Source organism: Elephantulus edwardii, unplaced genomic scaffold (genome assembly GCF_000299155.1).
Source record: "Elephantulus edwardii isolate Elephantulus edwardi_28Jun2011 unplaced genomic scaffold, EleEdw1.0 scaffold00014, whole genome shotgun sequence".
Lineage (NCBI taxonomy): Eukaryota > Metazoa > Chordata > Mammalia > Macroscelidea > Macroscelididae > Elephantulus > Elephantulus edwardii.
In genome coordinates, this window is record NW_006399764.1 from 11260593 (window position 1) to 11287204 (window position 26612).

At 39.7% G+C, this 26612-nt stretch overlaps 1 protein-coding gene across 1 annotated transcript in view; it reads right to left on the bottom strand.

The window, feature by feature from the left end:
• The window catches only part of FOCAD (focadhesin), a 282657-nt gene that overhangs the window by 95670 nt on the left and 160375 nt on the right, over positions 1-26612 (bottom strand). The window contains exons 18-21 of the mRNA XM_006881273.1: positions 25401-25539; positions 19780-19965; positions 19276-19397; positions 4842-4934 (exon numbers count right to left, since the gene is read on the bottom strand). Coding sequence (XP_006881335.1) covers positions 4842-4934; positions 19276-19397; positions 19780-19965; positions 25401-25539 — 540 coding nt within the window. The remainder of the gene's footprint in view (positions 1-4841; positions 4935-19275; positions 19398-19779; positions 19966-25400; positions 25540-26612) is intronic.

Genomic DNA, 26612 nt, shown 5'->3' on the forward strand with positions numbered 1-26612 from the left:
TGGCAAAGTGTTAATATTACTATAATATTTAACATTGATAAGGCATCTCAGGAGGGTGGCAAAATAGAACATATTTGTATTGCCTCTCTCTGCCAGTTATATTTCAAATTGTACCTCTTTAATTATACCTAAAATATTTATTTCCCATATGCTTAAACAAAAGGGAGGGGAAAGACTAGGAGCAGGAAATTAAAAGGTTAAAAATCTATTCCGAAATAAAACACATCAAAGTGAATGTAAGCACAGCTCCTTGATAAGGTCTACTTCTCTAATCTCCCCTGTAGCCATAAACCAGAACAACCCTTCTATTGTGATTAAGTAAACTTCTTACTGTTTTCTTTCTCAGAGTCTTTCTTCCTTTCAATCCCCTTTTCTGGAATGTCTCCTTAATCCCTTCCCACCCACTCCGCTTCAGGCTATTTCTTGAGATTCAGTTGCCTTCCAGTTCTCAGCCTAATGGTGATAAAAGAGACACAGTGGCATTCAACTCAGTCATCCTCACTTCCAGGTAACAGCTATGGTTACGAATGGGAAGATGTCTAGATGGCACGGAGATTGCAATTCTGAGTCTATGCTTCTTTATACCTCCAGCCTAGACAGCCAAGAGTTTACTGATCATAGTGAGCAACTTTCACCTAATTCTAAACCCAAAGTTAACATTTTGTAGTGAGAATTAAAATCCTTCCAAGTGGCCAGAAAGTCCTTTATTGGGGCATGGTTTCTGACCTTGGCTTTGATTTTAGATTATTTTATGGCAGACCAATTAGGGAAGCAAGAATCAAGTTAATCTGCTTCAGTCCCCTTCTTTCCTGTTTGAGGTCATATTCACAATCTTTCAGAGCTCTTTACACAAAGGCTGGTGACCTTCCCTCCTCAGCTCCTAGGAGGAAGACAAGGTATAAGGGCTAGACAGAACTTTCCCAAATGTTCTCTGTACTGGCAATTAGCTCCCATTTTTCATCCTAATGAGAAGAAAACAAAATACCTCCATGTCAACCATACTGATGTGCTTATAATTCACATCTTTCCATTCTGGGGCAAAAATTAGATAATGCTTGATGTAAATGTCTAAGCAGAAGCCAGCAGTCTTGTTCAGATCTGAGCAAATCATCTCGTAATGGAACTCTGGGAAGTAAACGTGTTATTAGTTTTTTAGTTGCCTCTGACCCATCCATTCATGGTGGCATAACCACCCTTCATTCCCAGGCTGTGGTCATTCAGAAGCAGATCACCAGGTCTGTCTCTTATAGCATTCCCATGGGTTAAAACTGCCAGTGTTAGGCTACCAGGAACTCTAGTGGTCAAGTGTTAAGGGTCCAAAAGCATGCAGTGTGAATCCACCAGCTGCCCCAAGGGAGAAGGATGGGCAATCTCCTCCCGTGCACTTGGCTGACCTCTCGGAGGGTCTGCTATGCATCAGTTCTGATTCAACACAACAAGTTGAGTACTTTACCATTCATGCCACCTAAGTCTGTAGGAAGTAATGTAAAAGGTCACGTTTACCATGTATGTCTCCTAAGTTTAATAAAATGCAGCTTCTATAAAGAATTCTCTACTGTTCTGCTACAAATCATGCTTCCATTATATGGAAGAAATTATAATTTCCATAAAGAAATGTCTCCTATGACAGAAATATTTGACATAGACAAGGAGTCTTGAAGTTACTCCAATTCTCCTAAGATATCATAAATTCTGTTTAAGTGTGTAGATGCACAGAAACACCTGTTTAACAGTTAAAATATATCAATGTACTTTCAAAGAAAAGCTGGCAGCTTAGAATATACTGTGGTTTCAAATAAAATATACTGTAGTTCAAATTAAAGGTCTTTTTATTATAGTCTATTTTCTAGGCTTCACTTCTTTTCCCCAGTTCTCAACAGGACCAGACTTAATAGAAACTCAAAAAGAGATCTTAAGTAACAAAGACACCCAGCAGCCCCTAGAATAGTAGAAATACACAACTGGCTTTCATAAATAGATTTGTCAGTAAGGCATTAAACCAACAGGCTGTGTTCTTGCACTGAATGTGTAGAAAGAGAAGGCAGAGTGAAATACGCCATCTATACCTCAACCCAGGCCTTGGATTGTATTGTGAATAGTGGAGCATGGCACTAAGGAGGGATTTAAATCCCGACTGTCCTTTCATCAATAAAACCAACTGATGCAGGAGTAACTGTGGCTCTTTGAAAAACAAACAACCCACCCCAACATTAAACCATTTGGCATTATTTACAACTAATGGTAGTTACATTATTACAACGTGCTTGGGAAAACGCAGGAAGCAGTGGGAAAGGCTGACACTCCACAGACAGACAAATAGGGGTTAAGCTCAAGTTCTTTCATTTACTGCCTACTGGATTGTGAGCCATTTGCTTTGCTTTCTTAGCGAACACTGCCTTCTCACCATAATCTCATTATACATGGGGTTAATAACCTCCACTTCAAAGGGTTTCTGCAAAGATTAATTGAAATAATATGCACTAAGTGTTGGAAACACACTAGTTATCCAATAAACGTTAGCTTATGAAAAATAATCATGAAGATTATTTTTTTATCAGTGGAGATTCAGCCACAGGCGCTGTATCATAATCCCATTCAATTTATTCTTTCTTATGCTAAGAGCCAAACAAAATTCTCAGTTTATTCTGTAGGAGGAAGAGAAATTCTTCCTTTCACCAGCTGCCCAAAGGCACTGTGTACATCTTCTACAAAAGCACCAAGATATCATGCTAGAATTGATACTGGTCATGCTAGTCTTCTCAGTTAAACTTATGAGTAAGGAATGCTCAATTTTCCTTTGCATCTCCCACAACCAGCTCAGGGTCTGGCCAGGAGAAAGCACTCCATCAACGTTTGCAGAAGAAAAACACGGCAAAATTGCCTAGGGAAAATGTATACTTAAGCTTGCAGACTCTCTCCTCTTGAACAAAAACGAGAGCTGGTGTGTATAATCATGTTAAGAAAACATGCAAAAGCATGAGTCATTCACTCATGCATCTCCTCAACACATACTGGGTGCCCAGAGGCTGCTGAGGAGAAAAATGAGGTAAGCTGAGCAAAAGGGAGACAAATTAAAATAAAACATGCTTTGAAATACAGATTCCAGTGCAGCTTGGGGAACCAATTAAAATTATGTTACTTAGAACATTTAACTGCATTAAAACCACCTGATAATGCTAAGTGAAGTCAAGCACAGAATGACAAGTATTATTTGATCTCTCTTTTATAAGAAGACCTTTATGTAGTGCTCTTGGGACGCCTTGTGGGTAAGGAGTTAAACCAGCTGCTCCGCTGGGGACGGATGGGCAATCTCTTCCCATGTGATTTAAGGTCTCTGAAAACATGCTAGAGGAGAATCAGCTGATTCAAGGTCTGACTTGATGGAACATAACAACACACACGCGCGCGTGTGGATGTTACACCATGCCTTTCTGCAGACTTGCCCAGTGCATTAACATCTCTTAATCTCCTGGTTGCGGGTATCAAGGATGTTGACTGTGGATTCAAGTAAGATGAAATTGTTGACAACTTCACTCTTTTCTTCATCTATCATGATGTTGCCAATTGGTCCAGTGCTAAGAATTTTTGTTCTCTTGATGTTGAGATGTAATTCGTATTGAAGGCCGTATTCTTTGATCTTTGACAATAAGTGTTCCAAGTCTCTGTCACTTATAGCAAGCAAGGTTGTGTTACCTGCATAACACAGGTTATTGATGAGTCTTCCTCTGATCATGATGCCATATTCTTCTTCTTCACAGAGTCTAACTTCTCAAATAATTTGCTCAGCATATAAATTGAGTAGGCAGGTATAGAATGCTGTTGTCGTTAAGACCATACTTTCTAAGACTCCATGGATATCTTACTTAAAGGCCATACATATACTGCTAACATATCCTCAGAAGTGACACCCCTTCCACCTCCCTGTCACCCTATGTTCATTCTTTAACAATGAACTTTAAGCTAGGAAAAGTGTTTGAGTTAGCTGTTTTCTTATTGTTAGTATTTTCTCAAATGGGTCAAAATTGTTTCTAAATCATAAGCTATAGCTTATAGGTGGACCAAATGAAGTCACCCAGAGTATGTCAAATTTACTGAGGTGGCTTCTGTCACGTTTTAAACACTCTGTCAGGTTCTGGAGAGACAACTGACAAGAGAACTCAGCTCCTGCCCTTCGGGATCAGAGATGACCAGAGGTCCAGGTACCACACCAATGAAGAAAGTTTCCAACAGGAGGCCTGAGTGTGAAGGAAGCACGTAAGAGGAGACACAGGATCCAGTGGGAAGTTTCTGAGGGGACACAGGGGACTTCGTAGATAAATTAATCCAAAGAAAAGGTGAAAACTAGGTAGGAAAAGAGAACTGGAAGTGTCAGAGTATGAGGAAATGACACAAAGAGCAAGGGGATTAAGAAAGGTATGCTGAGTTTGGGAGAAGACACACTTAGTAAGACTAGCACATAAATTTCAGAGGAAGGGTTAAGCAAGTCCATCAGATCCCGCTTAAGGAAACACCAATACCAGAGGCGATAATGAGGTCAGCTGGAGATGTGCGCAAGGTGGAAATGCCACTGGGCACCCAAGTGAAGGCAATCAGAAGGCAGATGGTGTAGGAGGGCAGTGCTCAGAGGGGGCTCCTACCTCAAGACAGAGTTGGGGTGCAGCAGGATGTAAGTGCTACATGCAATTATACATAAGCCTCCTATATTCCTTTCTGGGTGAAAACAACCATCACATATATCAGTAACACTATTTTCCAATGTGCTTTGATAGAAAAATAAATATGTGCATTGAAATTTAAGAAAGAAACACTCTTTAAAAACAAACCATTTCGTGGTTCATCACCTGTAAGACGGCATGATATGCTCGATTCATATAAGCAAGCCAGGCCTGTGGGAGAAATACAGCGCGGTGCCACTCGGAGAGCTGAATGTGAACCTGTGGAAAAAGGCATGAGGACATAAATGAGACTGCAGAGCACTGAAAGAGAACCACCTTCAAACGCTATCACCCATGCTGCCTCTCCCCTGAGGTAAGTGGTTGAGACTCTAAAACCAAATCAGACCAGCATCAGAACCACAAATAAGATCTTCTGGATACTTAAAAGAAAAAAAAAGAAAGAAAAGAAAAAAAAAAGAATTTGGAGTCTTACAAAGTCAAATCAAATCAGCCAGGAATTTACCAAATTCAAGCAAAGCCAACTCCACAGTAATAACAGGTTAAATTGTATGTAAAGTACAAATCTGTCCCTAAAATTAGGGGGGACGCTACAGTTTCATACCAGAGACTGGGTATTATCTAGCAAATGTCCCAGAGTCATTTTAATTATCAATAAATATTGCTTGTTTGCTGTATTTCCGATTCGACAATTTCTGAAGAAACTCAAACAGCCGGCAGCAATACAATCTCATGTTTTATAGAAACTCTCCCAGAAAGAGCAAATGAAGACAGTGCCCTGCAACCTTGAACACCACAAGGAAGCGTCCTTCAATCCGTGTGGGGAAACCTGGGTTCTGAATACAGACCCAGATCAAACATCTGTTTTTCATAGTCATATTTCTGTGTCTACCTATTAGTCTTGCAACAAGTCTTGCTATCTTGCAACAAATCTTCCCAAGGTCTGCTTTGGTTTGAAAGAACATTCAAAAACAAAACAAAAAAACCGGTCACAGCGCATCACATTTCAGGTTTCCTGTAATTCAGTTCTATATGCAAACAACTGAAATATCAGTCTGCTTCCTAGGGGTCAAAAAATGAAACAAATTTAAATATAACTGTGCTGGAATCATAATTAAGAGTGTTTGAGGGCATTTCATCGTATTATAAGGTTGAATTTTCTCAAATGCCTGAAGTTGCAGAATACAGTTACACTTTATGGTTGCTGATCGTTTCTTTAATATCAATCTTAGTTGTGGTTACAAGGTCCTGAGAGAATAAAGATTTATCAATCAGTGTCTGCAATGAGCTTGCTAGATAATCCCAGAGGCAGAAATGGGCACAAACAGATACATTATAAGGCAAATGATGATGTGATGGCTGAATCTAGGAGGACAAAGAGAAGAGATTAACTGTAATTGTTATCATGTCTTAATCCATCGCTGTACTTTACCGTTTGAAACTCAGATAGTCTCACTTAAATCATAAAACGAACTTTTAAACATTATAAAGACTGGTCTCTTCTATTTTTTTATTAAGTAGTCACTCTACTGGATAGGAAGAGAGGGCTTAACAATGTGTCAACAAATACTCTTCCAAGAACAAGCCCTCCCAAGACTGCCAGATTTCTGATTGAAGAGGCATTCATCAATCCTAGACCCTGGTTTGTTTTCCAAACATGCAGAATCTTCTTTAACCAGATTCTTACTCGGTTCTCTTTACATCTAATACATTAACTACCTCCAAATCCTATTTTGAGTCCTCAGATTTTGCAGAAACTATTCAAACATCACAACCAAAGTCTTCATTTTTATCTTTGACTCTTACCACCTCCAACTATTTTTGTTTCACTACCAAGCAATCAATGGGCATCACTGGAGTTCTGAAACCACCCACCGTCTTGGCAAGGTGGCAATGGACAACAAAGGGTGCACTTGGTATGATAATGGTCTCAACAGCGTCTTAGATCTGAATTTTAAAAGGGCAGGATTAGGCAAGAAATGTAAAAAAAAAATGGGAACAAATAAAATGTGGAGCTTATAAAAACATTTATTTTAGGAGACCTATTTAAAAGGAGGTTATAAATGAAGATTAAAGCTATTTTTCTCTCCTGCTGCTCCAACACCACATCTGAAGATGGGTGCAGACGCCAGCCTGAACTCCCATGTTTCCTGAGATTACACTTCAGTGTGGGTGTTCTGTGGAGTTAGCTGTGAATAAATCTCTTTAAAATGTACCCTTGCTTTTCCCCTTAATGGAGAGAGATTTAAGGAAACAGCTTGAAAACAGTCATGCCCTTGTGCTCCAACTTGTCACAAACTGTAGACAACAAAAACACATTTTGAGATATTATGATAATTCAACATTTTCGGCAAAAAACCCACATTATTTTAGGATGCTATTACAGTCACTCATGTTTGCATTTCAGGGTAATGGTAGAGTTTGGAAATACCATTTGCTAGATTTCTGAGATGTCTTTGAAGGATAACAAACCTACGAAAGAAATCCAAATCATGAAAGTGCTCCGCTACAGTGTCATCGACATTGAATGACTTTGTGAAATTGATTTTTCTCTAAGTAAGTATGCTCTCTCACGACACCTGTCTGATGGGCTGGTGAGCAGGTTCAGGGAAGAGGAGCAGTTTCTATGCACATGAGATGAGTGTACTGACAAATTACATATGCACCCACAGAAGAGATCAAGTGTGGAAACAAGCCAATGGGGGGAGAGAAGGGTGCCAACGATTGGTGATGGGATCAAGTAGCGAGCTAGAGCTTATGGAAAAGGTGGCATGCAAACAAAAACCTTCAGGAGACGTTGTTTACTGTTAGATGCCATAGAGTCAACTGTGACTCACAGAGACCCTACGAATGAAAGAAACCTGTTCCTATCCTGTGCCACCTTCACAGCTGCCACCACGCTCAAGCCGGCTGTCACTGTGTCAATCAATTTCCCTGAAGATCGGCTTCCGTTTTGCTGACCTGCTGTTTTTTCTTAGCAAGAGGTCTTTTCCAAGGACAACATAGTTCTAGTGTTCCAACTCAAGGCTTGAATTTGTTTTTTCAGTACTTCCATCTTGAGAAATGCCAAGCTACTTCTTCCCTTTTAATCTCCAATTCCAGCTCTCTGACCATTCCATTCCAATACTTGGCTTTGTCTTCTCAAGCTTTCCTTTGAAATCTTCTTCTTTCCATCCCACATATTTCAGTATCTACCTTATATGTTGGCCTCTCAACATTCTAGTGTGATTTTCAGAGTCTCTTCTGACACATTTGGTTTCTGATTTCTCTTCTTTTTAAGGATCTTTTGCTCTCATCATAGATGATATCCTTGATGTCATCCCATAACTCATCTTGTCTTCAGTCACTGGTGTTCAAAACCTTAAATCTATCCTTAAGATGACTTTGAAATTCAGGTGGAATTGAGTCAAGGTTGTGTGTTCGGTCATTTGGACTTGTTTTCATTTTCTTTAGCCTCAATTTTAACTAGTACATGAGTAATTGATGGTCTGTTCCACCGTCAGCACCTGGCCTGGTTTATACTACTGATACTGAGCTTTTACAATGACTCCTTCCACAGTTGTTGTCAATCTTATTCCTGCGCAGCCTATCAGGTGAGATCCATGTGTAAAGTCACCATTTCTATTTTTTCAAGAAGATATTTGTGATGAACAAATCACTGAATGTACAAAATTCGATCATTTGATTTCCAGCCTCATTTCTGTCACCAACTCCGTACTTTCTGACTACCATGCCTTCTTTATTGGGTCCAACTTTTGCATTCCAGTCCTTAGTTATCTTGAATGCATTTTGACTGCACACTTGGCCAGTTTTGGACTGCAAAATTTGGTAAAAGTCCTCAATTTCCTCCTCTTTAGCTTTTGATTTGATGTGCCTATTTGAGTGACAGCAGTATTAATAGGCCTTCCTTGTATGCATATGGATGGTATCCTATCACTCACAACATTCTACTTTAGACTAGAACTTGCAATTGTCTTTTTAAGTATGAACGTAACACCATTCCTCCTCGGGTTTTCATTCCTGGCACCATATACCATGTGACTGTCTGATTCAAAGTGGCTAATGCCAGTTTATCTCCTCTCACTAATGCCTAGAATGTCGACGTTCATGTGTTCCATTTCAACTTCTGACAACTTTTAGGTTTTCAATATTCCTGTTTCATACATTCCATGTTACAACTATTAAAGAATGTTTGCAGTTGTTTCTCCTCATTTTGAATGACTTCCAATCTAGACTTTTCACTTAATACGATAGGTTTTCTGAGGCCTATTCTTTCAGAAGTGGATGGTCAATCCTGTTTCCTAGTCTGTCCTAATTTGGAAACTCTGCTGGAAGGTGTCCACCAGGCTTCCAGCATCACAGTATCTCGTATCTTACCCCCTACAGCAAATTCTTAGAGCAAATCAGGTTAGCAGCAATCAAAACATCAAAAGACTTGCAGCCCTTGGAAAATCAAGGAACTCTCCAAGTTCTTAAGAAACAACAGAAAATAAACTTCTGTTAAGGTGAAAAACAGGAAGACCCTCACAAGGTGGGCTGACAGTCAACCTGATGGCACATTTTTCTCAAGAAAAATGATATCAGTTTAAAGACTAAGGTGTGCCTGATCCAAGTCACAGTCTTTTCAATTACTACCTAAGCATCTGAAAATCAGACAATAATAAGGATGACTAAAGCGGAATCAACATCTGTGCATTCTGGTGTTGGAGAAGAGGACTGAGCATCTCATAAACGGCCAAAAGAACAAACAAGGAAGAAGTGCAACCCGGGCGCTTCTTGGAGGCAAAGATGATGACACATTGTCTTGCATATTCCGGGCGTGTTCCAGGGGGAGTCAGTCCTTGGAAGTTGGGGAACATGGAGAATCAGAGAAAGAGAGGAAGACCAGTAACAACTTCAACTGACATGACAACTCAATGGACATGAGCCATCGGAGACCAGGACATGGCACAGAACTGGGCAGATCAAAGATCACTGTTCATAAAAGGACAAATATTGCATAGGGCCACTGTTGTAAAATGGGACTGACATCAGGGTTGAGGGAAGACAGAAAAGGAGGAGAGGAATGATGTGTGTTGCACTGAAGCAGATGAGGGAAAGAACTGTTTAGAAAGGATATATGGATGGATATTCTTATCATTATGGAAGTCCGGAGTGAAGGCTGCACAGTGGAGTGAACTTGGAGGGACGGACTGAGTAACAATGAAAGAGTTTTTCTTTTTCTTTTCAAGAAGAGTGACTGGGGGCAGGGGTGGTGGGCAGGGAGAAAAGTGAAACAATGAATGACTGGAAATCCTAAGTCTCTATAAATGTTCATTAAAATTAATAAATTTTTTAAAAAAAGAATCACTGTTCACATGGTTACTGTAAGCTGTAGAGAACTGGATGCCACCTACAAGAAACAAAACATGCCTGTAATTTTAATCCCAGTCAGGAATGGGTTGTCTTTGTTACATTAAGAAGGTAACCTTACTGTCCAGGGTATTCGGAGTCGTCTTTAGAGTATAAAACAGATTATCACCAGCAAGCTGAGCAGCAGAGAGGAAGACAGAAAGACGGGAGCCACATGCAGACTACCGGGGAATGGAAACTCAGAAGGGGCAGGGGCCAGAGTCAACAGACAAAGAAAGCTTCCCCACAGAACAGGCACTCCGAACCTGGGAGTAACTTCTGCCCTCCAAATCGGTAAGAAAATAAACCTGTTAACGTGAAGAACAGAAAGACCTTCACAATGTGGGTTGACAGTTACCACCACATGGCAGAGACGCTGAGGACAGCACACGATTGGGCAACATTTCCATCTGGCACTGTGTGAGCCACAGTCACCCTAAGGGCACCAAACAGCCAACCCATCCACTTGTGGTAGTTCTGCTTCAGCAGAAACAAAACCAAGACACAAACGAATTTCCAAACCAACTGCCAAGTCTGTCCTACATTCACCCCTCAGCCTTCACTGCTCCCTCCACCTTGAATCTTTCCTCTCGCTTCTACTTACTGACATCATTTTTCCCCACTTCTGAGCGTTTGGTCCCCCCTATGGACAGATCCTCTTTTATATTACGTGTATTTAGACCTTAATCAGAGATAATCCTAAGGGCAGAGAGCACATACTATTCAAGCTGGGACCCCTCCCAGGGTGCTCGTAACAGTGCCTTGCACATAAGTGCTCAATTAAGTACCTGCTGAGTTTAACCAAATTAAATGTTAAAACATTCACTTTAAGACAAATTCTTGTCATGTGGAAACCATGCTGTCATAGCAGGTAATCACAGAAAATTATGACTCTCAACTTCCCAATCACTCTGGAAACTCGATGTTAAAAAACTTTTTAAAAAGACACAAACTCAAACATCAGCTGTTGGTGACACAGCTACTGGAATTACATAAAAGCACATCTAAACTTTCAAGCCAGGAACAATTTAGTTCCAGACAAAAATGCAGTGAGTGACAAAGCAAATTTTAAAGCAGGTATTACACATTTTAGCTTTCGAAATTCATTAAGTCATCTTTTTCGTTTGTACCAAATAGGTTCTAATTAAGGATGCACGACATCCCAGCTCAAAAGCAAGGATGAAATATGCAGCCAGAAGCACGGCTCACAAACACAGGGGAAGGCCGGGGGATAGGAGGACAAGGAGATCATGTTTTCCTACTGATTCATATTTTAGTTGAAGGAACTGCATGGCCATATAATTAGTTAATCCTGTTCAGAACACACTGCCAGGAAATTAGGTGGTTCTTTCTGCCTCTTGGATAATTTGAACAAATATGCTTCATTCCATTTACAAGAAAACATACCCTGTAACAGTCCTTTATGAAACACTGGACCTCAAGTAATACAAAGTTTTGGTTGCTTGACTGTCAATCAGTAGGAAATAAAGTAGGTAGCAGGTGAAACATTGATCAGCTTTCATAAAAATGAAGAGGCAGTCAGTCTTAACTAATGTAAAAATTGACAAGTAAATCAAGTATTTTCTATTAATTTAAAAACAATGACGTTATGAAATAAGGTTTATTATGTACCTCAGTTATATATACTACTTCAGTATTATAAGTGCTGAAGAGCAATGATGTCACTCTGGAGACTAAGGTGTGCCTAATACAGGCCATGGTCTTTGTAATTACTTGCTATGCAACAGAGAGCTGCACAGTAACTAGGGATGATAGAAGGAGAGCCTTTGAGCTGTGGTACTGGAGAAGAGTATTGAATATACCATGGAATGCTAGGAGAACAAACATGTTTGTTCTGAAGAGGGTGAAGCCAGGATGCTCCTTGGAGGCAAGGATTCTGAAGCTTTGTCTGACATACTTTGGACATGTTGCAAGGCGATATGAGTCTTTGGAGAAGGCTGTCATGCTTGGGAGGGTTGGGGGACAAGGCAGGAGAGGAAGACCCTCGATGAGATGGATTGATTCAGTCACTGGAGTAATGAGGATAGGTGTGTCAGAAAACAATAAGACTGGCAAGGGATAGAGCAGGGTTTAGGGCTGTTGTACATAGGGTCACTATGAGTTGCAATCGACTCAACGATACGTAACAACAACATATAAGTATTTAACTTCAGTTTCTAAAAGGACTTAGAAACAAATACCCATCTACTACCTTTGGCCAGGTCTGTCTTTCTCTTTCTCTGAGACAAAACCATTTGGATTTAGAATCAGACACCTCCAAAGACCCTCAAATGTCCTATTGTTTATACAAAAGAAATAATAGGTTTCCATTTTCTGCCAATATTAATCTTGTTTGTAAAAAACTTTTTCTTGTCCCTTGACAGACAGCGACCAGAAGACCAGAAGGGAGGGTTGTGGCAGACTTATTTTTAAAAATCACTGTAGGTACATTCTGTAAAACTCTCTTTTGCCTTTTCAACAGTACACTCACCTTTCCCTCCATCCCTCCCTGCTTCCCTCCTTTTCTCTCTAATTTACTCGTTTTCTGGGCTCCCCCCTTCTCATTCTTGCTCTCTCTTTTCCCATCAGGACAACATTAGCTTGAAAGCTGACAATTCAATCACATCTCAAGCTACCATTTACTCTGTTATTTAATAGTAGGAAGGAAAACTCAGTTACCATAACAACTCACATCACATGGTAATTATGGAGTATCTAAAATACAGCAAGCCACACTTTCCACAGTGTTTTCTAGGATAATGTGTAATAAGCACAGATACCACTTTCCTCCATTATTATTCAGACTTTTAATACAGTTTTTTGTACCATGTTATTGCTAACACAAATTCATATTCCTCACAGTATGTTTTAAAGTCATTTAGGAAAATACATTTCTTTTATTTCCTATGATAGATTATAGCATATGTACTTTTGAGCATTTAGTTAAAATTTAAAAGTGTCATTAAAATTTGAAAATAAAATTAATTTACAAGGAAAAAAATAATCAAATATCAACAATCACTTTTTAAAAGACTACAACCTTTCTTAAGATTTCATTCAGAGTAGTGCCAGCAATTAGTCTGATAAGGCTTTATTGAAATAAGAAAGTAAAAAAAAAAAAGGAGCTCATTATCTGATGCTGAAGTAGAAATATGCATGGCAAAACTGCACAGGATCGTAAAAATTTGTGTGTGCCCTCAAACAGAGGAAATAATGAAGCAAAATTGCCATTCTTACGCACAGACATGTCAGTATCATTCACTCTGGGTGAGAGTTGTCATGTCATGGATAGAAATGCCAAAGGATAATAAGACAGGTAGCAAACTTCAGGGAAGGAAATGTCACCATCACCACCCTCGCCAAGAGTCGAGTCAATTTCAGGATGAGAAAGAGGGGCACTTACTTGAGTTTGCAGAATCTCTGGTGGATCTGAAAGGAAAACTGGACATCTGTCCCCCCCAGACAGGTAGCTGCTGTTGTTTGGTGCTGTTGAGCCAAATGGAACTTGTAGAACAAGAGATGTAAAACTTACTCTATCTTATGCCATCCTCATGATCCCAGATATGTCTGAGCTCATTGTCCGTCGCTGGGTCAATCCAGCTCACTGAGGGTCTTCCTCTCTTCCTTTACCTTTCACAGTATGGTATCTTTTTCCAAGGACTGGCCTCTCCTGACATCTCCAAAGCAGGTGAGAAGAAATTTTACCATCCTTGCTTTTAAAGAAGACCGTGATTGTACTTCCTGCGAGACAAACTTTCTAATTTCCTGGTTGAGGTTGTTGTTAAGTGCTTTCGAGTTGGAACTGAAAATCTTCCTCCACTTCTGATGCCACATTCTTTTGTATTCTACAGCTTCTGGAATTATTTCCTCCAGTGGGTCTTAAGAGGCTGTAAACCACAGGAGAGAGACACTGCCCCTCTTTCTTCCAAGGAGCATCTGGTGGACTCAAACCACATGCCTTTGAGTTGGTAGCCCAATGCCTTACCGCTAGCCCAGCCTTCACTAGAAGAGCTTCCTGTTCTTCTTGAAGTCCATGGGATATTCTATATTGTTCATCAACACCACAATTCAAAAGCGCTGATCCTTCTTCAGTCATCCTCATTCACTGACCAACTTTCAGATGCACAGGAAGTAACTGAAAAGACCCTGGTTTAGATCACCTGCACTTTAGTCTTTAAACTGACATCCTTGCTCTTTAGCACTTTGGAGAGGTCATTACCAGCAGGTTTTCTCAGTGAAACACGTCTTTTTATCTCCTGGCTGCTGTTCCCATGGTGTTGATTTGGAATTCCAATAAAATGGAGTAGTTGACAATGTCAATCTATTCTCCACCTATCATGATGTTGCTCACTGGTTCATTGGTGAAGATTTTTGTTTTCTTGATATTAAGATGTAATCCATATTAAAGGCTTTAGTCTTTGATCTTTTTTGAAAGTGCTTCATGTCTTCATTATTTTCAGCAAGCGTAACACAAGCTGAAAATCTTCCTCCACTTCCGATGCCACATTCTTTTTTATCATACTGCTTCTGGAATTATTTGCTCAGTATGTTGCAAGGAGGGACTAGTGCTTGGAGAAGGATGTCATGTTTGGGAGGGTGGAGGGACAGCGCAGGAGGAGAAGACCCTCTGTGAGGTGGATTGATTCAGTGACTGGGGTAATCGGGGTAGGTGTGCTGGAGACAGTGAGACTGGCACAGGATAGAGCAGGGTTTAGGGCTGTTGTGCACAGGGTCGCTATAAGTCGCAGGTCACTCGATGGCACATAACAAGAAACAGACTAAGTATGGAGAAAGTGCACAGTAATGACACACACCTTTCTCGAATTTAAACCATGCAGTGTTCCCTTGTTCTGTTTAGACAATTGCTTCTTGGTTTATGTACGGGATTTATATGAACACTATTAAGCGTTTCAGAATTCTCATTCTTCTTAATGTTAGCCATAATGTGTTATGATCCACACAGTTAAATGTGTTTGCTATGCAATAAAGCGTAAGTAAATATTTTTCTGGAATACTCAGCTTTCAGCCACGATCCATCTGACATCAACAATGATATCAGAGTTCCTTATTAGGGTAGCATTATCGTGATAACAAACCCAGACAAAGACATTAAAAAACTACAGAACAACATCCCTAATAAAATGGATAACAAAGTCTTTTATAAACCATTAGCAAATACAATCTAGAAATATACAGATGGATAATGCATAATAACTAAACACAACTTATCCCAGGAAAGTTCAATCAATCAACATAACTCATTAGATAATTAATTGACAAACTCATCATAGTAACAAATTTAAACAGTATGTGATCATGTAAATAGATTCAGCAAGAGCATTTTACAAAATCCAGCACTCATTCATGATTAAAATTTTCAGCAATTTCAAAACAGAAAAGAACCTCCCCAGACTGATGAGAGGTGTCTACAACACCCTACATGAACATTTTATTTACCAATGAAGACACTAACGCTTTCTCCCAGGACTATAAATTCAGAAGATATTTGCAAAACGTATTTCTCTACCCAAATCAGGATAGAGGAAAGGGTCTTGTATGCATGCGAAAGGTGGACAATAAATAAAGGCGGCCACAGAAGAACTGATGCCTTTGAATTGGGATGCTAGTACAGAATACCTGAAGATATCAAGCACTGCCCAACAAGAGTCTTGAAAAAAGGGCAGGCAGAATATCCTGGAGTGACGTATAGGGCGACGTTTCCTCTCTCATACTTTGGACAAGCTACAGGAGGGTCTAGTCCCTGGAGAAAGACATCATGTTTGGTAGAGCAGAAGGCAGTGAGAAAATGGAAAGCCCTCAATGAGATGGATTGGTCCAGGGACTAAAAAAGTGAGCTTGGGAGCAGCAAAGGTTGTGAGAATGGTACAGGATGTGCAGTTTCGTGGTTTTCTGAACACAGGGTTGTTATGAGTCCAAACCAGCTCGATGGTTTATTAACCACAACATCAACAAGGCAATCATTACTCAACTCACAGCTGTTGCATCAGAACTAACTCACAGCTGACCTTCAATTGGGTTTCGAAGGCTGTAAATGGGCTTGAGCGTATCAGAGATGATGAGGCTTGTACCGGGTAGGACAAGGTTCAGATGTGCTGTTCAAAAGGTCGCTGGAGTTGTACTTGACATCACTGAACAGCAAACTGTATGAGACTGCTCATCTCAGAGCAAGCAGTAGATTCGAGTTGTCAGAGAGGTGCAGCTCTCCGTTGGTACCACAGATGTCCACAGACTATGCCAACTAGAGCTCTATTAGCTGTCATCATTGTAACATTTCTTTTACTTAACTAGCTCTTAAAATTCCTATTATCTATTTTCACACATAGAGCCTCATGCTCTATGTTTGTTTGCTTTTTTTTTTAAAATGAAAAGATGTGGGGCTATATCAAGAAAATGAAACCCAAACTAATACCCTACCACCGATTTGGCAATATGAAGTTGCCCACCGTGACTTCCAATTTATGATGAGCCCTCAGACCTGTTTTTCATTGTTTCTGGTGAAACATTCTTCTAGGTCATACAGCTCTGGTGTGTCCACTTGTCGTACAGAGGTAACTTATGGTTGCCGTGAAGCTGAACACTGTGACACTGATGTGTCAAACGCCTTAATGGTTACCCATGGCATACAGTGTTTGGCGGAGCTTCCCAATTAAAACAAGCATGGAAGCAGGAGTGACACCCACTTCCGTAATAGCTTGTCTCCGGAAACCCTATGAACCTAAAGAAATGATGAAAGTCACACCTGTGTCGAGGACTTTTCGTTCATAGGGTCGCTATGAGTCGGCTACGACTTGATAGCACTTAGCAACAACTTCTCTTGGAAATTTTCTAGATTCTCTTTGTAACATAAAACGTAAGTAATAAGTAATCTTACCCCAGAGAACTTGGCATATAACAAATAATGTTTGGCAGCATTACTGTCATTTATCATGTGTCTCCTGAAAATCTCTCACATTAGGACTGTTGAATCTATCCCTATGGAGGCTTCTGGAAAGAGAGTATCGTTTCATCAAGATTATCCTTTAGTGGGCTTTCAAATAGCTATGGACATAACTTATAAGAAAAATGCCACATATCTCCACCCCTTTGTAACTATGCCAAGGAGAACCAACAGAGGTAATAAAGTTTTGTTTTCTTTCACACAATTGAAATCTGTTGTCTCAGATAGCTTCCATCTTTAGCTGAATGAAGATACTATAGTAGATAAAAAGACTGTGAACCCAGTGTTTGACTAATTTCAACTCAACCTAACACACATGAAAGGAAAATGAGTGACAAAAGAAAAATGAGGTCATTAAAAGCCCCTTGTGCTGTGCAGTTCTACTAACTGGTGGTAATTGGTGTAATAGAGAATATAATTGAACCAAATTAGCAATTCTTGGATTTATAAACTGTACATCAAAATAAGATGGTCTATATACATACTTTACAAGTGCTAATTATTTTTAAATTAAGTTCATTAAATGTTTATAAGACACATATTTTCTGTTACTACTATTAAATGTGAATTAGAAAATAAGTCCCTTTGGTGGGCTCTTGTTTTGTTGTTCATTTATGTACTTTAATTTATATGTGCCTGAATGAATTAAGTGTGAATAAAAAAAAAAGCCAGCATTTCCCAAGTATTTCCTTTGGTGTGTTATGTTGGTTTTCTGTTAACTTAGACATTTTAATTTAGATATACCTAAATGAAAATTTATAATTATAAAAAAATACATTTTCCAAGTGCTTCTTTTTTTCCTTTTCCCCTGTCACTGTCACTATTTGCAATGGTACAAATTCTGCAAATCACCTAACAACAGTATCATATCCTTTATTTTAATAAGTAACTTAAGGGAAAAATAATATAGAAACTAAAATTCTGGTAGTCCGCTCCACAGGAAGTCGCGTGGCTAACCCCAAGGCTGTGTGTCCTCTACATCTTGAATTCAGCAGCAGCAACCTCCTCCCATTCCAGTACAGAAACCCGGTGGAGAGTCAGCTGAGGAGGTTCCAACTGGCTGGCAATGAGTCTGAGGTTTTTTGAAAACGATTTCTATATTCTGTTAATACTCAACATTCCCAAAAATTAAACATTAGTGCCCTACCTACATAACTTGCAAAGGATTGGGATGCAGATACCTGCACTGTCTTGAAAGCAGGAGTTGCATCCACTTCCTAAACAACATGCCTCTGGAAACTCTATGAACTTTGAGAAACTATGAGAGTTAAAGAAAGGCTTCAGGCCTTTTGTTCATAGGGTCGCTATGAATTGTGCTCGACTCGAAGGCAATCAACAACAGCAACGATAACAATTATTTTGAATAGTGAAAGCAAAATACTTATATAGTAAACCAAGATCCCAAACACTTCTCCCTAATAATTAGTCTGGAGGGCAAGGAAAGCCCAGAGTCTGTCAGTGGTACACTGAAATGTTTTCTTAGTTGAGTTAGCCATTTTAGTGGTTAGAAAGAGAACAATTGCATTACTGATAGTTGTTGTTGTTGTTATGTGCCTCCGAGACGCTTGCGACTCATAGCGACCCTATGTACAACAGCCCTAAACTCTGCTCTGTCCTGTGCAAATTGCACTGTCTCTGACACTCCCATCCCGATTTATCCCAGTCACTAAATCAATCCACCTCATAGAGGGCCTTCCCCTCCTGCGCTATCAAGCATGATGTCCTTCTCCAAGGACCGGTCTCTCCTTACAACATGTCCAAAGTATGCTAGACAGAGCCTCAGAATCCTTGCCTCCAAGGAGCCACCCGGTTTAACCCTTTCCAGGACAAATCTGTTTTCCTAGTAGTCCATGGTACCCTCAATACTCTTCTCCAGCACCACAGCTCAAAGGCATCAATTCTCCTTCTAACCTCCCTGGTCATTGTCCAACTCTCTGATGCATAAAAGACTCACCTTAGTCTCTAGAGAGACACCACTACTCTTCAGTACTTTGGAGAGGTCCCTAACAGCAGTCCTTAAAAGGCAATATGCCTTTTAATTTCCTGGCAACTGGTGCCAAGAGTGTTGACTGTGGAGCCAAGCAACCTAAAGCTGTGAACAATCTCAATCTCTTCACCATCCATCCTGATGCTGCCAATTGGCCCAGTAAGTACTGCTAAACAAAAGCAAACTTCCTAAGCATAAAGTGAAGGAGGGAAAATACCAAAACAGAACCAAAGAAAAGTCTGTCTAGAGTACTTGGAGGCACCTACCTCATGTACAAGAGCAAGTGATGTCTGCTTGAAACTTCGCCCTCTACTGGCCATCAATCGGTTCAATGGTTTGCCATCTTTACTCTGATACGATGAAATATCGTAACAAAATAACATCCCACCTTAAAACAAAACAGAACAAAACTAACCTTATTAAAACGGTGATTATGGTAAAAAGGTATGTTCCATTTTCAGGCATGCATACTTACTAAATCTGAAAGTAAGATTTAACTAGGAAAGGAGAGCTGGCTGGTTAAATACGATTTTTGACTAAGCCACAGTCTTCACTTCACTCTATGACCAGAATCAATGAATGTTCATTTTAAAGGAGAACTCCTCCCCATTTGGGACTGTATTCCGTTTGCGTCCACAGTACTCTGAGGCTATATCCAGGTGTTGTTAGTAGGAGGAGTCCTCGGCCATGACCCATCCTACTCTACTTAGAAAAGGAAGTTCAATTCTTTCAGTTAAAGCCTGTACTTTGATTCTATGCACTACACTTACCTGCAAGGCCAGGTTTCAATCCTGGCTGTTTGTTTGTCTCATACATTTTCAACATAAAGTTGGGGATTCCTGCGACAGTTTTGCCTTGATCTGAACGGATCCCTGCTTTTAACGCAGAGTGATACACTCCACGCGGCATGTTCACCATTTCTTGTTTTACAAGCGAGGTGAAAAATTCCTCCAAAGCTGAAAGAGGATACATGTGTATTAAAAGCAAGGTAAATACAGTGTGCTAAAGAGAAACACTCATTCTAACTTCTATAGAAACAGCTATGCTTGAGATCCAAACATGGCACACGCAGATCTCTTGATCTCCACTGTCCTCTTCGTCTTTTTCTAGTCTTCTCCCAAATCAGTCCCTCAAGCTTTAAAAATCAGGCATCATTTGGAGCCCCCTTCCCTCTATCACTACACAATTCCTTAGCAACCCTTCTTGACCTGCCTTCAAGGTGTATCCCAAATCCACCCACTTTTCCTCCATCTTCATGCTACTTGCCTACTCATCAACTTCTCGCCACCTAGACTAATGAAATGATTTCAACTCCTTAAAAGCATCCCTACAACCCACCCGTTATCAAGAAACGAGAATTTTATTTCATTTACCTCCATAAAATCTGCCAATAGTTTTCTCACTGTTTAGAATAAGTTCTGAGGATGGAACTAGTATTCATTGATGGCATTACTACTTCAATTAGCCAAAAGGCAGAAACAAATCAACATTTCCATCAAATGACGAGTGAATAAACAAAATGTGGAATATGCACGCACCCCCCCCCCCACCGAGGAACACTGCTCAGTCATAAGGAGGAATCTTTCTGTCTAGAACACACTAGTCCAGATATGCATGTCACTGGAGGCTACATGCCGTTTGGGGTTTTCCAGAGAACAGTTTCCTCTATTCTCCCTTCCTCTGTGACAAGATCAGTACTATCAATATAAAACCAAATGTTAGTATGTTAGCTCATCGTCCTTCCCTTGCTTGTGCTCTAACCGAACCCACAATCTTTTACTGTTTGCTCTTTACCTTGTACAAGAAAATACCAGAAGACCGTAAGATATCAAAACAAAACGCTTGGTAAGATTGTACATGTCATTTTCCTATTACCACTAGAGGCTGCCCAATGCAGAAATAAGAAAACATGAAAACTAAACAAATTATAAGGAAAAGGGGTGGGATGGGAGAAAACTATTACATGCACCTCTTATTATATCAAGAGGGGAAAAAGAAAAAAACACTGCCATCAAGTCAGTTTCCACTCATTCTGACTCTGCACTGAGTTTCCAAGTCTATTACTCATGCGAGGAGGCCATCCATCCATCTCCAATGGAGTAGCTGGTGGATTCCAACCACCAACTTATCAACTAACAGCTGAACACGTCATTTATATGCCATCAAGGGTCCCTGCCTTTTTTTAAAAAAAATTTTATTTTAACAAATTTTTTTAAATAATTTTAGTGAACATTTACAGAGATTTTGGATTTCCACTCATTCATTGCTGCACTTCTCTCCCCACCCAGCCCTCCTCCCAACCCCCCCTCCAGTTCGCTCCTCTCTTTGAAAAGTAAAAGAAAGACTCCCTCCCTGGTACACAATCCCCCCGCACCCCTCCCACCGCCCCAAGTACATTCCACTATGCAGCCTCAATTGTGGACTCTTGTGATAACCATAATACCCTATCATATACATCGCTTTTATTCTCTCCCTCATCTGTTTCAATGCAGTATACACAATTTATCCAGTTTTTCTCAGTCTTACCCCTACCCTGATATCAGTCCCATTTTACAGCAGTGGGTCCTTGCCTCTTTTAACAGAAATAAATAAAAAGGATCTCACGCATGTCTCTAAAAACACAGGCTGCACTTCCTCCAGGATAGACCTGTTTGTTCCTTGAGTAGTTCTGCCAATACCACAACCCAAAGACATTGATTCTTCTGTCCTCCTTATTCACTGTCCAACTCTTACGTAAATATGAAACAATTTAAATACTATGACTTGGATCAAGCACACCTTAGTCATTAAATGGACATTCATGCTCTTTAGCTCTTTAAAGAGGTCCCTGACCGCAGCTTTGCCCAAGGAAACATGATTTTTTAATTTCTTGACTGCTATCACCATGGCTGTTGATTCTGGACCTAAGTAAAATGAAATTATTGACAACTTCAATCTTTTTTTCCATTTATCTTGAAGTTCCTGTTAGCTAGTGGTGAGGCTTTTTTATTTTCTTGAAATTGAGATATAATCGATAGAAGACTGTGGTCTTTGATCTGCAGCAAGTGCTTCGAGTCCCCTTTACAAGGTTGTGTCATCTGCATTACACATGCTGTGGAGGCGTCTTTCTTCAGTTCTGCTGCCTTATTCTTCTCCCATCCAAGTAGTAACCAGGCCTGACACTGCTTAGCTTCCGAGATCAGACGTGACCGGGTGCGTTCATGGTGGTATGGACGCAGAACGTACTCTTCTTCATACAGTTCAGCTTCTGGGATTAGGTGCTCAGGATACAGGCTGAATAGGTATGGAGAAAGGATCCAAGTCTGATGCACACTTTTCCTCACTTTAAACCACGCAGTATGCCCTGTGTTCTGTTCAAATTCTTGCTTCTTGGTCTTCGTACAGCTTTCTCATGTGCACAATTATAAACTTACACCTCTGTTGTTGAGTTGAAACGGACCATTAGTTGACCCTTCAGAGGGTTTTGGAATATTGTAAATGGCACAGGAGGAAAAAGTCCATCTTTCTCCCATAGAGCCATTGGTTGGTTTGAACCAGTTTCAATATGAGCTAACTTATGAATAATTAATTGTCTGTTTCAGAGTCAGCCCTGGTCTTTTTTGACTGTTGATACTGAGCTTTTTCCACTTTATATTTCTACAGATACAATCAATGCGATCATGTATCCATCAGGTGAGGTCCGTGAGGGCAGCTGCCAATTACATCCTTTTAAAAAAGATATCGCAAAAGAACAAACCATCGATTGTACAAAATTCTAAATGTGTTTTGTGGCCTCAATTCTGTTACCAAAACTGTATTGTCCAATTATTAGTCCTTTTTGTTTGTTCCCAACTTTTGTAGTCTAGTAAGCGATTATTACTAATAAATCCTGATTTGCATGTTTGATCAATTTCAGACTGAAAGAGTTAGTAGAAATCCTTCATTTTTCATCATCTTCGGCTTTTGTGTTTGGTGCACATAAAGCCCTGTTGTTGTTGTTGTTAGGTGTTGCCGAGTTGAGTATGACTCACAGCAACCCTGTGATCCTATCCTGTGCCATGACCATCTCTGACACACTTGAGCCCATTGCTGCAGTCACCATGTCAATCCATCTCCTCGGGAATGTTCCTCTGTTTTGCTGACCTTCCCAAGCATGATACCCCTCTCCAAAGAAGTGCTTCTAGCATCATGTCCAAAGTATGAGAAATGAAGTTTTGTCATCAAGACTATTATGGCTGCACCTTTCCCAAGACATATGTGTTCAATCTGTTGGTAGTCTATGGGATGTTCAGTACTCTTCTCCAACACTACAACTCAAAGGCATCAGTCCTCTGTCATCTTTATTTAATGTTCAGCTCTCAGATGCACAGCAAGTGACTGAAATGACCATAAGCCGAATGAGGCATACCTTAGTCCTCAAAGAGACATCATTGCTCTTCAGTATGCTGGAGAGCCCCCTGACAGCAGCCTTGTTGAATGCAATATACTTCTTGATCTCCTGATTGCTGGTACCAAGAATGTTGACTGTAGATCTAAGGAAGATAAAGTAGTTTCAATCCTTTCTCTATTGGTCATGATGCTGCCTATTGGCCCAGTGGCAGGGACTTTTGTTTTCTTGATGTTGAGATGTAAACTGTATGAGAAGCTGTATATAGTCTTTGATCTTCTGCAGTAAGTGCTTCAGGTCCTCCTCACATTCAACAAGCAAGGCTGTGTCATCTGCGTAGTGTATTGTTGATGGGTCTTCCTTTGATCCAATGCCACATTCTTCTTCATATAAATCCCTTGCTATTGTTGTGTGCCATGAAGCTAGACCCATAGCTGACCCAGTAAGTGGGTTTTCAGAGGCAGTTAGTTAATCACACGGGAGAAGACTGTGCAGGCTTCATCTGTGGATTTGATCTGCATGTTTTGGGGACCACAGCATGGCTTCTTACTACTAGACCACCAGAACTCCCTCACATAAAGCTGAAATTCCCTTATTCCTGCTAATTAGGATGTTTCCCCTCAGTCTCCCAAAAAGCTTGGTTGAAAGACCTTGATCTTGGCTTTGTAGGCTCACAGCCCCAAGTCTGCTCTGTCTCCTGTTGGTCTCAGGTTCTCTGTTACAGCTGCTACTGCCCTCAGGCATGTTCCAGTACGAGCTGGGCAGGAATCTCTAGCCCTGAAGGAAACGCACTACATTGTCTGCTGATTTTTGCTTTGCAGTAGTCAGATTCTCATTCTTCTCAAAGTTAGCCACAGTTTGTTGATCCACACAGTCAAACACCTTTGCATAGTCAATGAAACACAGACAGAAATTCCTCTGGTACTCTCTGCTTTCAGCCAAGATCCATCTGACATTAGCTATAATATCCCTAGTGCCATGGCCTCTTCTAAATTCAGCCTGTACTTCAGGCAGTTCTTTGTTGATGTGCTGTTCCAGAAGTTTTTGGATGATCTTCAGCAGAATCTTACTTGCATATGATATCAATGATATTGTTCAAAAATTTCCATATTCTTTGGAATGGGGAAAAATACAGATCTCTTCCCGTCAGTAGGCCAGGTGGTTGGTTGTCCTCCCGATTTCTTGGCACAACTTGGTGAGCACATGCAGGGCAGCATCTGTTTGTTGAAATATGTCAACTGGTATACCACCAATTCCTGGAGCCTTGTTATTTGCCAATTGAACTTCCTCCTTCATCACAACAGGCTCTTGCTCATACGTTGTTTCATGAAATTCTTCTATGTCCACCAATAGATAAGTACATTAAAAACCCTATGTGGTTATCTATTATATATAAGAAATATAAAAATAATTTAATGGAAGTGTTAGAACAATTTTTATTTAAAGATCTGGGTAAGTTTTATATCAAACCTTTTCACAAAATATGATCCATTTAAAAAATAAAACATCGGAAAAGCTTTTGAAAAAACGTTCTCATTAGAAAAATCTCTCAAAAATCTGTATCACCTTTGGAGTAACTCTGTAAGAGGAATAATGTGTCTATTCACTTAGTTTCTACAGACAATCTATATTATTATTATTATTATTAGTTCCTGATTATATAAACTAAGTAAATCACACCATAAATTTTTATACATGGTTACTTCAATTGCATTCCAATTCAGTTTCATTCCAATCTACCTTCTTCCTCCCTCCGTCCATCTCTTTCTCTCTTGTTCTCCCTTCTCTTTCTCTCTCTCTCTCTCTCATATGCTTACTATAACTATCTGCCTGTTGTTCTCTTCTGAACACCTTACAATATCAAGTAGCCCTATAGAACATATATATATAAAGCATTTGTTACAAAACAAGTACTTAGGATTAATGTACGTTATACTAAGTATATATTACATAAGAATATAGTCAGACAGGTAAGATCACCAGAAAAAGTCCATTTCCCCGACACTAATCAGTCCAGATAGTCACCTGGTAAAACTGAAGGCAAAGTCAGTGACAACAGTTTGAGGTAACAAGAGCCAGGAACTGAAAGGTCCACCTCCTTTTCATCACCCTCATCATCAGCATCTTCATCTAGGTCATCAGGAACGGGAATTTCTGGTCTTACCTGAAATAACAAGTGATGAGTTTACAGAAAGGGTAGTTCTAGAACATTCTATAGAGTCTTTTCTTCATCCTGTCTGGGTCAAATCCACTAGCTGCTCCACAGAGAAGGATGGACAATCTCTCTCATGCGATTAGCTGCCTCAGAAAACCTACTCAAGGGTCAGCTGTGAGTCAGTCCCAATTTGATGGCATATAACAATAACAAAAACAACGACAAAGTCAAGACTGAAAAACTGAGTCAGGTTCCATCATGCTATTATGTCAAAAAAATCAAAGATGGATTAAATTTTAAAAACTGTTTTCTATCACAAATAAAATTTTTAAAAACCTCAGTTTTCAAATTTAACAGTAAGATCTAGACATCTTATTAGATAAAACCTCAGTTACATGTACAGTACAAATAATAATCCAGGAAGAAAATCACCCTATGTTAGTGTAAGCAATGATTATATGACATAAAACGTTATACTGTGATATAATAAAATGCAAACACTGACACTTTCAATGTATTGAATTTCACAGCTTGTAATTAAATATTTTCCTTGTCAGAATTCCTTTTCTAAAAAAACAAAATTTGTGATTCCAGGCTACATCTCTATTATTGTTGTTAAGTGCCGTAGAGTCATAGACACATCCCTACACCAAAGCTTAAAATCTTCCAACAAAATATATATTAGAGATCAGAAAGAGGCAGAATGCCTGGGTTGTCTTTTTAAGGATTTGGCAGTTTGTTGCTATGGGGTATAAAAACACACATAAGAAGAACAAAAATTGGTAACTGTATTTCATTGGGTATAATTTGCAATTTGCAAGATTTTTGTGGTGCTTCTGTAATTAGGTAGGTATATTTGAATAAAAAATTTAAAAAATGGAAAAAGATTACCACTATTTTACTTTCCAGAAGATATAACTGTTAAGCAATTAATTAAATTTTTAATACTTTCAATGACACACCAGCATAATGCTCACATGGAGACAATTAAGCATTAGGAGAGGAAATCAAAATATATAAAAGTGGTTGCTATAACCATAAAGTGGCAGAACCCAGCCATTACCATTAGCCTGTCTACCGGA